General features: G+C 49.8%; 4 protein-coding genes across 4 annotated transcripts; 2 read left to right on the forward strand and 2 right to left on the reverse strand.

The window, feature by feature from the left end:
• Positions 1 to 840: 840 nt before the first annotated feature.
• On the reverse strand, positions 841 to 3240 carry fbx15 (F-box domain protein). The gene is made up of 2 exons (XM_025709714.1): positions 2928 to 3240; positions 841 to 2876 (listed from the first exon to the last, which is right to left on the reverse strand). The coding sequence occupies exons 1-2, from the start codon at positions 3090 to 3092 to the stop codon at positions 1047 to 1049; spliced, it is 1995 nt and encodes a 664-aa protein (XP_025562994.1). The 5' UTR covers positions 3093 to 3240; the 3' UTR covers positions 841 to 1046.
• A 417-nt stretch (positions 3241 to 3657) lies between these two features.
• On the reverse strand, positions 3658 to 4708 carry BO88DRAFT_43867 (uncharacterized protein). The gene has a single exon (XM_025709674.1). It carries the CDS (start codon positions 4420 to 4422, stop codon positions 3862 to 3864), a length of 561 nt encoding a protein of 186 aa, XP_025562995.1. The 5' UTR covers positions 4423 to 4708; the 3' UTR covers positions 3658 to 3861.
• Positions 4709 to 6924: 2216 nt separating this feature from the next.
• On the forward strand, positions 6925 to 7517 carry BO88DRAFT_43871 (uncharacterized protein). Its single transcript, XM_025709678.1, has one exon. It carries the CDS (start codon positions 7097 to 7099, stop codon positions 7394 to 7396), a length of 300 nt encoding a protein of 99 aa, XP_025562996.1. The 5' UTR covers positions 6925 to 7096; the 3' UTR covers positions 7397 to 7517.
• Positions 7518 to 7638: 121 nt separating this feature from the next.
• On the forward strand, positions 7639 to 9220 carry BO88DRAFT_425550 (caspase family protein; the record flags this gene model as incomplete). Its single annotated transcript, XM_025708837.1, has 6 exons — positions 7639 to 7730; positions 7784 to 7986; positions 8045 to 8455; positions 8503 to 8578; positions 8627 to 8944; positions 9004 to 9220. The coding sequence occupies 6 exons, from the start codon at positions 7639 to 7641 to the stop codon at positions 9218 to 9220; spliced, it is 1317 nt and encodes a 438-aa protein (XP_025562997.1).
• Positions 9221 to 12332: the final 3112 nt, after the last annotated feature.

Consider the following 12332-nt stretch of genomic DNA (forward strand, 5'->3'; position numbering starts at 1 on the left):
CACCCCCAGCAGAAAGTAGAAACGAGCCCCAATCACCTGACGCATACGAGTCAGTCAGACATACGAGTCAACATGCCGAGAACTCCATTTGATTAACAAATATGCAACGGACAGAATTCCGCAGGAAAGTAAGCTAAATGACAAATCCACAAGTCTGAACCCATCTATCTACTACTATATCTGTAACATGATCTTTACCGTCGGTAAATGACGAACTACTATAGTACTACGTAGTAGACAACATGCACTAGGATCGAATAGATATTAGATAGATCCATCCAAATTGACCCCATAAGAATCCTGAGACAGACCGTTTTGAACCCACCCCCCACCGGTACTTAATACCTTATCCCCATTCGTTCAACGTACAGCTTACCTGAAGTGGTATGGTATAGATAAGTGCTTGCTTACCTTACCCTAAATGGTATGGATAACGGTCCCTCATAACTAACAGGTGCAAGGTGTAAATTGGTCAAAGGGCCTTGAATCCTTTCGGTTGTGTTGTCTGTCTGTCTGTTCGAACTCGGATCCTTCCTGCAGGTAGGTATCTTTGTCGGGACTTTCTTCTTATTTTGTCTTTTTCCCTTCTAGCCAGCCAAGGAAATTAGACGAATGCACGAATTGAATCAATTGCATGCCACGACTCTACTAGTTCTAGCCAAGTGGTCAGAATAAGACAAGTCAAGTAAGAAGTCAGTAAGCTGACAGCTGACGATCCGATCCGATCAGCTCACCCGGCACACACGACCCCAACCACCTCTACAATGTGAGAGAAGAATAAGAATAATCATGACATACGCGCACGCACACGACACTAGTGAGTTTATAGTAATTTTTTCATTCATTATCATTTAGATCATCTATTCTAGGATATTATGGTTATGTTTGGTGATGGTGGTGGTGCGTGTGTTTCCACCCCTGTCTCAGACAAGAGTAAAACCCGCTTGCTAGCTAACTAGGCACGTACCGGTAATAAAAAATAATACCCTTGCACAGCCTCGTCCGGTGCCAGGGCAGTGCAACTCAACTCAAACTCATCACACCCCCTACCGAAGCCAATATCCCCGTCGAATAGAAAGATACAGGGCCTGTTCCTCACGGACAGATGGCACCGGCTGGTTCGCCTTTCGACTGCCGATACATGTGTGAACGCCCACTCGTTCGCGTCCGATATCTCCGATGGACGGTCGCTCCATAGCCACTGGGGCATCGCGCTCGTCCGTTGGCAGGGCACCTGCTCCACCACGGGTGAGTTTCATGCTCTGTAAGCCGGGCAGGCGTAGCGATGGGTCGAAATTGATCAGCACGATCGCCTGATGTCCGGTCCCTTCCAGGCCTTCCTGATCGACCGAGTACACGAGGGACCGTTCGTCGGCGGCTGCCTGAACGGGGCCACAGCGCTTCGATGGGCAGAGCAGCTGAGTTAATTCCCGCGGGGCGTTGTCGGGGGGCCACAGACGGACCCCGCGTGAGGCGTAGCGTTCTTCACTGTGCTCAATCGGCTGGCCATCTGCATCGCTGAGTTCGGGACGGAAGAGCAGGCCGGGTTCGCCTTCGTCCCCGTTCTCGTCAATGGGACATTTGCGTTTGCGTGATACCGTGCGCACACGGAGTCGGTCATGCGGGATGAAGCTGCCGGGCGTGTCCGGGGAGGGGTCATTGACCAGATCGACAAACGTCGAAGCGGAGAGGTTGTAGCTGCGGAATTTGGTTTTGGCAAGAATGTAGTCATGTCGTTGGGCCGGTTCCGCGCCGTGTGCGTATTCCTGGTGGAAATGTCGGCGTAGACGCTTACGCGGGGGTTCGTAATTGGGTTTGCTGGTGGAGTCGAGGGTTCTGGTGAGAGGTTCGTCAGGGAGGGTGACGGGCGTTGCGTTGGGTGTGGAATCCAAGCCTTGCTGTTTATTCTGAGTGGCTTCGGCTGGGGACGGCAAAGGCTGCATGTAATATGTGCGTGCATTTTCACTCCTACCATCGCGCCATTCCCGGCGGCATTCGAGAATCATCAGTCGCTTGGTTGCCTCGTCCTGGCGCAGCGTGAGATCTGACCAGGTGTCATTGATCGGGCCTTCACGATGCTGACGACGCCAAGTACGGTTGGGCGTGATGAATCGTTTGGCAGCGTTAGATTTGGGGGGAATGCAAAGCCACACGTAGTACGAAGTCCAATCGACCTCCTCCGCTTCAAAGTCCACAAGTGTAGACACGGCGTAGAGGTGGTCCTGATGAACTTCAAAGCATACGGTCTGACCAATCTCGCTGCCGGCGAAGTTTTCCAGCACGGTTGGCTTCTCCGTCAGGTGCTGGCTTATCTTGAGATCCGCACAATGAATCGCCCATTGTGAATAGCCACGATCACCCACTGCGGTGTGCGTCCCATAGTATAGATAGGAGCCATTGTGTCGAACGAACAATCGTCGTGTGTGTTGGAGCCTTGTCAGGAGACGTAGCCGACCACATTTCTTGTTGTTCACTTTGCGGCGCATGTCCACTACCAGAAGCCAAGCTTCGGGCCTGTCTACAAACTCCACTGTGAATGCCAGAACCCAGTTACTGTAGTACATGAGGCAGACCTGGAACGTATCTGTCTGTGGATTGCACCCTTGGATGGCCCGGGATAGAACATTGTGGATGTTCAGCACCTGCTCAACTTGCCTGGCACCGTGCACATCTAGGACGCGGATTTCATCATTGTAGATGTAGCTGAGACAGCCTTCACTGTAGATGAAGGAGCTCGCATAAGCCAGAATGGAAGCTGAATACGGCTGTGCCGTTGCAACAGATTCCTTGATGTCGAATAGGCGCCCAAGAGCTCTGCGATACCCAGTCTTGGCCTGGTCTGCCTCTTGTCCTTCTTTTGTGTGCAGTAAATCATTCTAGAACAGTCAGTACAAACCCCGATTCGCAAACACTGCGGTGCCACTTACTTGGATCGTTTTACGCGCAATTGATTCATTTTGCACCAAATGATTTAATGCTCGGTTAACGCGGCTAAGATGAATGAGGTCGTGACAGTCGAGGGTAGAGGCCACTTGGTAGAATACATCATAAGGGATGCAGTCCAGATTTCTGACCATTTCAGATGTGACCATGGCGAATGGCAGAGCTGCGCACCATATATGGAGAGCGGAGGAGAAGGAGGAGGAAGAGGGAAAGGATGCGCGCACTGCCACACCGCACTTATACCATCGACGAGACAACAATATGAGCGATAATGTGAGAATCAACAGGAACAATGACGCAGATGAGCCCACGTATGGTTAAACACAATGTCAGTCGATCAGTGAGATGTTAGTGCCCGAACGTGAATGTTGGTACTTGTATTCACTGTTGATCAGAGGCGGCCAGATAGTATACAGAGAGTGTTGGTAGGGAATACAGCGATCCACATTGATTGAGCAAAAAGAAAAATAAGGTTTAGTGGGACAACACTTTAGACAACAAACAGCCATGCACTGGACACATGGACGCGACTGGATAAGGGAGCTGTTGAACAGCTGCCATGGTTTAACTATACCGATGGGGGCATGCGGCTCTGTTGTCGTAGGGTAAGCTTTACATGGATACGCCGGAGGGGCGAAAGAATGGAATGAAAAGTGGGATATTGGGTCCGAGAAGCAATATCATTGGCCTAAGGGACGCGGGAACATACTATCTGGGAGGCAGGAGGAGGAATGGAGATTCATAAGCCTAGCTCTTCCGTTGGAGATAGTCCAAGCGGCACAGTGCGACAGTCCGGCGAGACAGGCATCAGCGGCGACTCACTTTCAGCTAGCTTGACGAGGAGAGGGGCGGTCAAGCGGTAAACCCAAAACGGGGAGTGATGAGACGATTAGTTTTGGAATGGGGGAAGGGAGAGCCTCATACTAGTGGGAAATGAAGGTTCTTTTTCGGCTGCGTTACCAGGGGACAACCTGGGCAAGGCTGCATTCGAGTGAGCCGTGCGACTGACTGACTGACTTGACTGCCACTGTTTAGGCAGTGGCATTTGTTACTGCTACCACCACTACCACTTACTACTACTACCACTACTACCACTACTTCTACCAGCTGGTCCCACGCTAATTTTAGCAATGACCGACCGTAGAAACGGCACACCTCTTTTTGCCCCCTTCGGAGTTGGCAATCGGACCAGACTCTTATGAGAGGCCAAGCCAGACAGGCAGTAACAAAAACAAAACAAAAAACAAAACAAAAAAATATTTGGAGGCTCAACTGCCCAGCCGGATGGAGACGCAGCCGTGGCCAAGGCGTAGTAACAATTAAAGGAGCCCTGATGATTGAAGGGGATTGGAAGGCGAAGGAAGTTACGCAAGGGAGGCGGCGGGCTGGAAGTGACTGGGGACGACTGGGACTACGGAGTACTACTAGTAACTGTGCACTACTTACTAGACTAACTGATTTCGGATAAAATGCCATCATCCCATCGGACCTGCGCGGCTGCCATCATTCGCAGCCTCAAAAGCCTCCATCTCAAGTCACCTGCGGAGCCGCGTGCCTCCCATCTCCCGATCGCCCAACCCGGTCACGGAATTCCCTTCTTCGGTGGGTTTGGAATCTCAACACGAAACCTTGAGCTAATCTAGTATGCAAAGAGGGGAGGCTGAAATATGAAGGCTGAAATGAAACCTCCCCCCCTCTCTAATCATATGGCAAAACCCAACGGTGGCGAGTCGCAACGCTTTGCGGCTGAATTGGTTTATTAATTGATGCCTCAGGCTGGTAACCCCCGTGAGGCTGCGGTGATATCTAATCTTTCTCTCAAACTAGTGCGGCCCCTTCCTTCCATTACCCCGTCGGCAACCACCGGTGGGTATTTCGCGCATAGGGGCCATTGGTCATCTTGGTCGGGTGATAACCGTATTTCGGAGCTACGTCAGGGTCATCCTGCATTTCCGTACGAAGATCCTTCACTCATCAGCAAACTCCTGATCCTCCTCCAATCCCACTTTGCGATGATCAGAGCGCCAATTGTCTCCTCCAATGGCCATTGTCATACTGGGAGCAGGCTCCCGGTGCTATTCTGGTGATAAGGCCGGGGCATCCCGTGGCATGCATCAACCCCGCTTGCACTGCCTCGAATCTGCGTAACAGGCCCGGATAGCCTGAAACAGGTACCGAGCACCATCAAGGGAGAACGCACGGAGCCCTGAGCTGCACGTTTGGACCACATCAAACAAGCAGGGAATGACGGTGTTCTGGACCCTTGATGGGTAAGCACTTGTGGTCGAAATGATGGGGCAGCACTTGCTTGCTTGCTAACAGCCTTGCCGATTGCCCCAAACGTGCAACAACGCCTGGTCCGTGGCATGTTGTGCTGCCAATAGGATATATGCCGGTCGAGATAAGCACTTGCCATGTTTTTTGTCTTCTCTGTGACTGCGGGGGGTGATTGTGATCTATACACAGCTGCCGTCATCGTGGACGATCGCTGCGGCTTATTCCGCAAAGCACAATCTCACGATGCTCGCTGATCGCAAGACTTGACTTGGAGGCCGAGGGTGCGCATGTCGGCCGGCCAAGGAATGGCACAGTGCATGCGGACCTCATGGATCCTGGATCCATGGAAGTCCGGGCGAATGAGGTGAGCATTGCTGCTGCTTGCTCCGTTTGATGACTGTTGTTGTTGCTGTGAAGGGCGCACGCCATGCTGATTGTGGTCAAGCGCCAAGATGCGGTCACGAGAGGCAAGGCTAGCCGATGATCAAGGTGCGGAGTCAAGGTCAGTTAGGCTGAGAGAGAGCAACAGTCAGCGTGTCGATGAGTTGTAGGCCGACCAGGTTATTTAAAGGCTCCGTAGGGTAGAATTTTCCTTGGTCCGATAGAACTGACGTCGGGTCAAGACACCATTTGCCTTGGCTATAGAATTCTTTTGGCGAGGCTCGACCTGAAATATTGCTGTTAGGTTTCAACACCTAGTGCCCCGTTGAATGCATGATGGTTGATATGCTTCGACACGGCTAACAGAGCTCCTGGCTCACGTTGCTGGGAAAGAGAGCATGCCCCAAGAGACAAGCAGAAGAATAAAAGGGACGCATGTGAGCAGACAAAGGTACAAAAGGGTGTGCAGTGCCAAGCTGACTGTACTCTACCCGTGATGAGGATTGCGTAAACTGGCGACACCAGGATGCCAGGGATATGCAGACTTGACGAGTGTCATGTCCGGATGACAGCATCCTCTGGCGTCAGGTGACACCGCCAGATCATAACTGTGGTGCAAAGATGTATAAAACCATGCTTGTCCAACCACCACGACTCACCGATTAGGATGATCCTGCAGAACTAACTGAAAGACCGATCGAAAGAATCGGTCTTAGTGCAGCCAGAGCAGTTGTGACGATGACGATGATGCAGAGATGCTTAGTTACTGGCTACTTAGTACTCTGCATATCTACTTCGCACTATTGCCCCGCGCCACTCCAATGCCCCAATTTTCCCTCTAATGGATGGGTCACGTTTGCCCAGGTGACCCCAGATCTTCAACGCCCGGCCAAGTTTGCACAGCACATTTATTGATCGCCCTACCCGCTTGCAAACACTACATAGCCTTTGGGGGGCAGTGCAGACCTATCAGCAGCGCATGTAGGGAGACACCGCCCAGCATGACCAGCATTGGCGGGCAAACTTGCTGGACGATATTTCAAGGGGATTGGCTGGTGCCTAAAAGAGGGCTGCAGCGAACATTCCGGAAAGTTGCCCCGAATGGACAAGCGGGGAGGACCTGGAGGCGGTGGTTCCATGGAAGACGATGAGCTGTGACCGCAGATTCGTCCTGGCGGGTTCCTTATCGGGCCCAGGGCAACGTAAGAGGGCCCATATGATTACTAGGTTTTAGAATTTCTGCCTTCAATCACGTTAAATTTGTGAGGGATCGGCAACGAAACCGACCAGGTAGTTGGTCAGATGAAACGACCTCAAAAAGATGAAGAAGATGAGGAGAGGATGGTGTGTGTGTGTGTGTGTGTGTGTGTGTGCGTGCATCGAAACATCCAGAATAGAGGCTAAGTGCCTTCTGTCAACATGAGAGCCTCCTGGATATTGTAAGCAGCAGACTACGAGGACTCACGGGGAAGAGACAGAAAGGGGGCATAAGGAGATGCCGATAAAGCCGAACCCCTCGAATGCCACGACTCCCACAGTCATTTCCAACCTTTCTTTCTGCCCTACGCCTCGTGCACGACCCACACAGCCATCACCGAGCCAATCACTACTCAACACCGGCAGTGGAGAACGGGCCATCAGCCAGCCCTGTGACGGGCCAGGGAATCCAATTCATCCTGCTTTAAATCCCACCCGTTCACCGTTTTTCTCCCCTTCTCTCCCCTTTCCTTTTCTTTTCTTTTCTTGCAATAAAGTCATCCGGGATCCTCGCGTGCTCTTCATATCTCCAGACTAGTCCAGGATTCTGCCCCAAGTTCTTCAGCGTACACCCGGTGGACTGGTTCTCGACAGATCCCCACTGTTTCCCTACCGAGTCTCTGTATCTCCGCACAAACACACAGACCACCACTTCCCCTCGTCGCTTACTCTGATACCACGCTCGGTCTTCGCTGAAGTTATATTTAATTGCTATTGCGACTCCCCCGCTCACGGCACACTTTCCCTCACCCATCCGTTTCATCTCCCACGCCGTAATTGATGTACTACCACCACTCCCACCAGGGTTGGTCTGGTGACTACCCTCGGCAACAATCGTGGGGACCACCCCCGCCATCATCCTATCCTTACCCGTAAGCCTTTCAGGAACACTATGCGCGAATTACCTCCTAACCGGCCTCTCCAGATACTCATCCAACGCGCAATACCAACCTCCCCCAGGCCCACCTCCGACTTCTCATTACTCACCGCCCCCCGGCCCCCCGCCATCTCACTACTATCCTCCTCCTGGTAGTTATCCGTCTCCGGCACCTTCCCCTTACTACGGCCAGCACCATACTCCTACGCCGCCGCCTCAGTCGTCCTCACCTCATCAACGGTCTTATCACAGTAAGAGAGCTATTCCATAGTATCAATATGCGACTCAACCCATATTAACTTCATGTAGACCACTCGCCGTCATGGGGTCAGAACCTCCCGCCCCGCCCGCCTCAGGATTCGCAGCACTTTGGCAGGGGCGCCCCGTCCAATTACCGCTTCCAGTATTCCAACTGTACCGGTCGGCGTAAAGCCCTCCTAATCGGTATCAATTACATCGGGCAGCCGAACCAGCTGCGCGGGTGTATCAACGATGTTACCAACATGTCGACGTTCCTGAACCAGAAGTATGGATATCGCAGGGAGGACATGGTCATCCTCACAGATGATCAGAAGAACCCGATGAGTATACCGAACAAGGCCAACATCCTCAGGGCCATGCAATGGCTGGTGAAGGACGCGCAGCCCAACGACTCTCTATTCATCCACTTTTCGGGACACGGTGGTCGTACACCTGATCTTGATGGTGACGAGGAAGATGGTACGATGCACCCAAATAACTCCAGAAGACTGTAACTGACATCTCAGGTTACGATGATGTTATCTACCCGCTCGACTACCGCACCGCAGGACATATCGTGGACGATGACATGCACGCCATCATGTAAGTAACCCTTTGTGATCTATTTCCCTGTCGATACTGATGATTCAGGGTCCGTCCACTACGCCCCGGTGTCCGTCTAACCGCCATTTTCGACTCTTGCCACTCTGGAACCGCTCTCGATCTCCCCTATGTCTATTCCACGCAAGGTATCCTGAAGGAACCCAACCTCGCCAAGGAAGCAGCGATGGACCTATTCAGTGCCATCAACTCCTACGGAAAAGGCGATCTCAGCAGTGTCGCGCAGACTGCTATCGGCTTTTTCAAGAAGGCCGCCAACGGCGACACCGCGCGCCAACGGACCGTTATGACAAAGACCTCGCCTGCCGATGTGGTCATGTTCTCCGGCTCCAAGGACACCCAAACCTCGTAAGCAGCCCTACCTATCATATTCATCTCTAGTCCATCTACTTATCATGAATCTACAGTGCGGACACTTTCCAAGACGGTGAAGCCCGAGGAGCCCTAAGCTGGGCATTCATCAAGACCTTGCAGCAACGACCTAACCAAAGCTACCTGCAATTGCTGAACTCGATCCGCAATGAACTGGAAGGGAAGTATTCACAGAAGCCGCAGCTGAGCTGCAGCCATCCATTAGGTAGGTGCAATGCATCACTAGTTCCTCCGAGGACGGACAATGACTAACTGATTGCCCGGTAGATACCAATTTGCTTTTTGTGATGTGAGACGATCACGCAACACGATGCATAGCGAGAGATGATTTTTGGTTCATATTTTACATGTGCATATATAATTCCCAAACTATGGAGTTTCGGATTTTTTCCTTATGATCATGACAGTACTGAATGAACGAGGTATTACATATTTACTGTACACAATGAAACCGCGGGGATTTAATAACTCCGAACACTATTGATGCGATAAAGTTACTGTGCTCCTTACCTGTCTGAAGTTCAAACACTCCAGCTACGCCACCAACACATACCAAGCCACATTTCTCAGACTGAGAAAATAGCTCCTTGGCGGTTGTAGATAGGTAGCAGTTTTTAGGCAGCACAACATATACCATACAGATACGATTTCACCCTCTTCACCTTCCCGATAAACCAACAATGAATAAACATCTTTCCACATACCAATCACCCCACGTCCATCAAACCATGACCCTAACAATGAATATCCCCCACTAAACCTCAGATCACATAACACGCACGTAGATATCTACTACTTGGTAAATAAATGTCAATATTCCCCATACCCCAACTAATAATTGAATCAACATCAATAATATTACCTAAGAAAATTAACAGATCTTAACTAAACTATCGATCTAGGTACTAGTATAAAGCCCCTTTTTAGGGGTTGGTGGGGGATTCGGGCACGCCTTGCTTGAGATCTGTCATGTCTGGGGTGCAAATATCTGAGTAAGCGGGTATAAAGTACTCCGCAGTTAGGAGATTAATATGATAGGTTATATTTGGGGGTGCGGTGTTGGTAGTACTAGTACTTAGTACTTGCTTGGTTACTGAAAGGGGGGGAGGGGGGTTCTTTGTACTGGTTGTTGTTGGGTTGGGGAATGTGCTGAAGTAGTGGGGGAATATACTATGTTGTTTATTTGTGTGTTTAAGTGGTGGTGGTGGTGTGGTGTGTGTTAAATATATTATTACTAAGTAGTATGTGGTATACTCTATAGACCTTACAATATATATCATACTACTATGTTAGTATGTTATAGGTGTAATGAATCAAACAGAACTTGTGGCTATAGTAAGCGAAGAAGCAGTACAGTAAGCGTTCAATGATTAGCTACTAAAGTCAATCACTACCAAGCACTACTGTAACTTATAAACTACTACAACAATATCAGCCTGCAATATCAATCCCCCAGTTCAACACCTAACCCATATACCTAACCGTAGTACTAAGTGAGTATAAGCACTAGCATATAGTGGCAGGGTATCACTTCCCATCTCATCATCATCATCATCATCATGAATGTCTAAGACATTCATGTCTGATTCAGGTATATATAGCAATAAACTCTATATTTGGTACCTTTGTATGCATGTATATGCCAGTTGTAAATGTATCGACGTACATAGTGCTTCAAGTTGGTTACAGCAGTTGCAGTTGAGTATATTGATTGAATATCCCCTCCCGCCCGGAAATTTATGCATATCTGCCTACTTCCAATCCATTAGTACTTACTAGTAATGTTTGATGGTATCGGTCAATTCTTCCAGTTACTGGGGTACAGGCAGACAATATATATACAGCCTTACAGATGGGTAAATAGATACTAGATAAATAGATGATAGATGATCAATAATGTAACTATGCCTTGTGCATGATTTACCTGGGAATATTTCCATACGAGGTAATTTGAGTATGAAGAATTACAAAAGTAAGATACATACATACATACACACATAATGCCAGCAATCTCCGCTCCGGCCCCCCTGTTTCAGTCTGTTTCTCTTGGCAAAGGGTGTTTGTTCAGTGGGTTACCGTCGGGCTGATGTTCGTCTTACTCAAGTGGGAAGGGTGGGGTCGGGTTTTCCGGGTCCTCATTTCATATACATAACTTCTATATGAACTAACCATCTAGTCTAATTTACGGGATAGGGGAATGTGAAGAATTTGCACGCGCTTGTCCCTTAGGTAGTATTTAACTGACTAGTAATTGACTACAATAGGGGCTGAAAAATATCGGAATTATCGGCACGTAGTATCTAGTCTCGACTGCTAATCTATCAGATGCAAATTGGACTCCACTATATCTGACTCGATATCGTCCGTGGCTGGGCCGGGTGGGGTCCTCTGAGTAAGTAAGGCTGGTGCGTGATCTGCGCTGTTGTATAACGCTAGAAAACCTCAGATGAGATGAGATGAGATGATGAGATGGCTGAGCGCTAAGGGGTTTTGTTTGCTATGTTGGTTGTTGGTTGGACGGAGATGGGGTAGAGGTGACATCGAGGGTAAATACTTGGTTAGGCGATGTAGTACAGAACCCACCAAGAAAAGTATGCATTTAGATCACGATTGCGGTGAGCTTCTCTCATCAGGATAGATCAATTCTCGCGAACAAGCTGTGCTTGCGGCTGTTTGGTGGAGTACAGTGTGCCGGTAAATCTCTGCAATGGTTCCTGTACTTAGCTTGTGGATAAGGGTAATATAATCTCTTGGCTGGCGAGGTAGTATGTTCGTGCGGACTGGATCTGGCTCGCAGGGTCCGGCCTTCTCATCTTAGATTCGGTATGCCGTGTCTAGAATGGCGGCTCGTAGAATGGTTCATTTGATAATGCCATGCACTCTGGGTCGTCAAACATACCCAATTGAAGCTCTATCTGCCTCGATAGAGAGGTGAAAGTGGCTGGATGCTGCGGCAGATGATATTTTACTCGTCTGCATTCTCTCAAAAATCAAAAGCGACGAGTCTAGACAACGGTTACCAGTAGTTGCTGCAACATTCACTAGCCTTCAGTGCGCCTGAGGTCTATTGCTGCATTCTTGCCAACAATGAGCATATTGGATCAGACATATTCCAGAGCATCTTTCAACCGCAGGATAGAAGAACTAAGTTCACTAGTTAGCCCACAAAAACAATCGGAGCAGTCCGAAATCAATCGCAACCGATGCTTGGTACTGTGCAGTGTGCAATATCAGTGTGACCCATCTGATCCACACAGGCGGGATCGTGGCTAGATCCGAGATTTGTAAACAACCCGTAGCTCTTGTTGCGACTCGCGAGGGTACGGAGCATGACGGGCCAGGCCAGATCCGAGGTCAGTCACAA

This window comes from Aspergillus vadensis (genome assembly GCF_003184925.1).
Source record: "Aspergillus vadensis CBS 113365 unplaced genomic scaffold BO88scaffold_11, whole genome shotgun sequence".
Taxonomy (NCBI): domain Eukaryota; kingdom Fungi; phylum Ascomycota; class Eurotiomycetes; order Eurotiales; family Aspergillaceae; genus Aspergillus; species Aspergillus vadensis.

Coding starts and splice junctions, on each gene's coding strand:
- fbx15 (XM_025709714.1), bottom strand. CDS start 3,092: ATGGTCACATCTGAAATGGTCAGAAATCTGGACTGCATCCCTTATGAT. Junction 2,877..2,927: donor TTGCGCGTAAAACGATCCAA/GTAAGTGGCACC, acceptor TGACTGTTCTAG/AATGATTTACTGCACACAAA.
- BO88DRAFT_43867 (XM_025709674.1), bottom strand. CDS start 4,422: ATGATGGCATTTTATCCGAAATCAGTTAGTCTAGTAAGTAGTGCACAG.
- BO88DRAFT_43871 (XM_025709678.1), top strand. CDS start 7,097: ATGCCGATAAAGCCGAACCCCTCGAATGCCACGACTCCCACAGTCATT.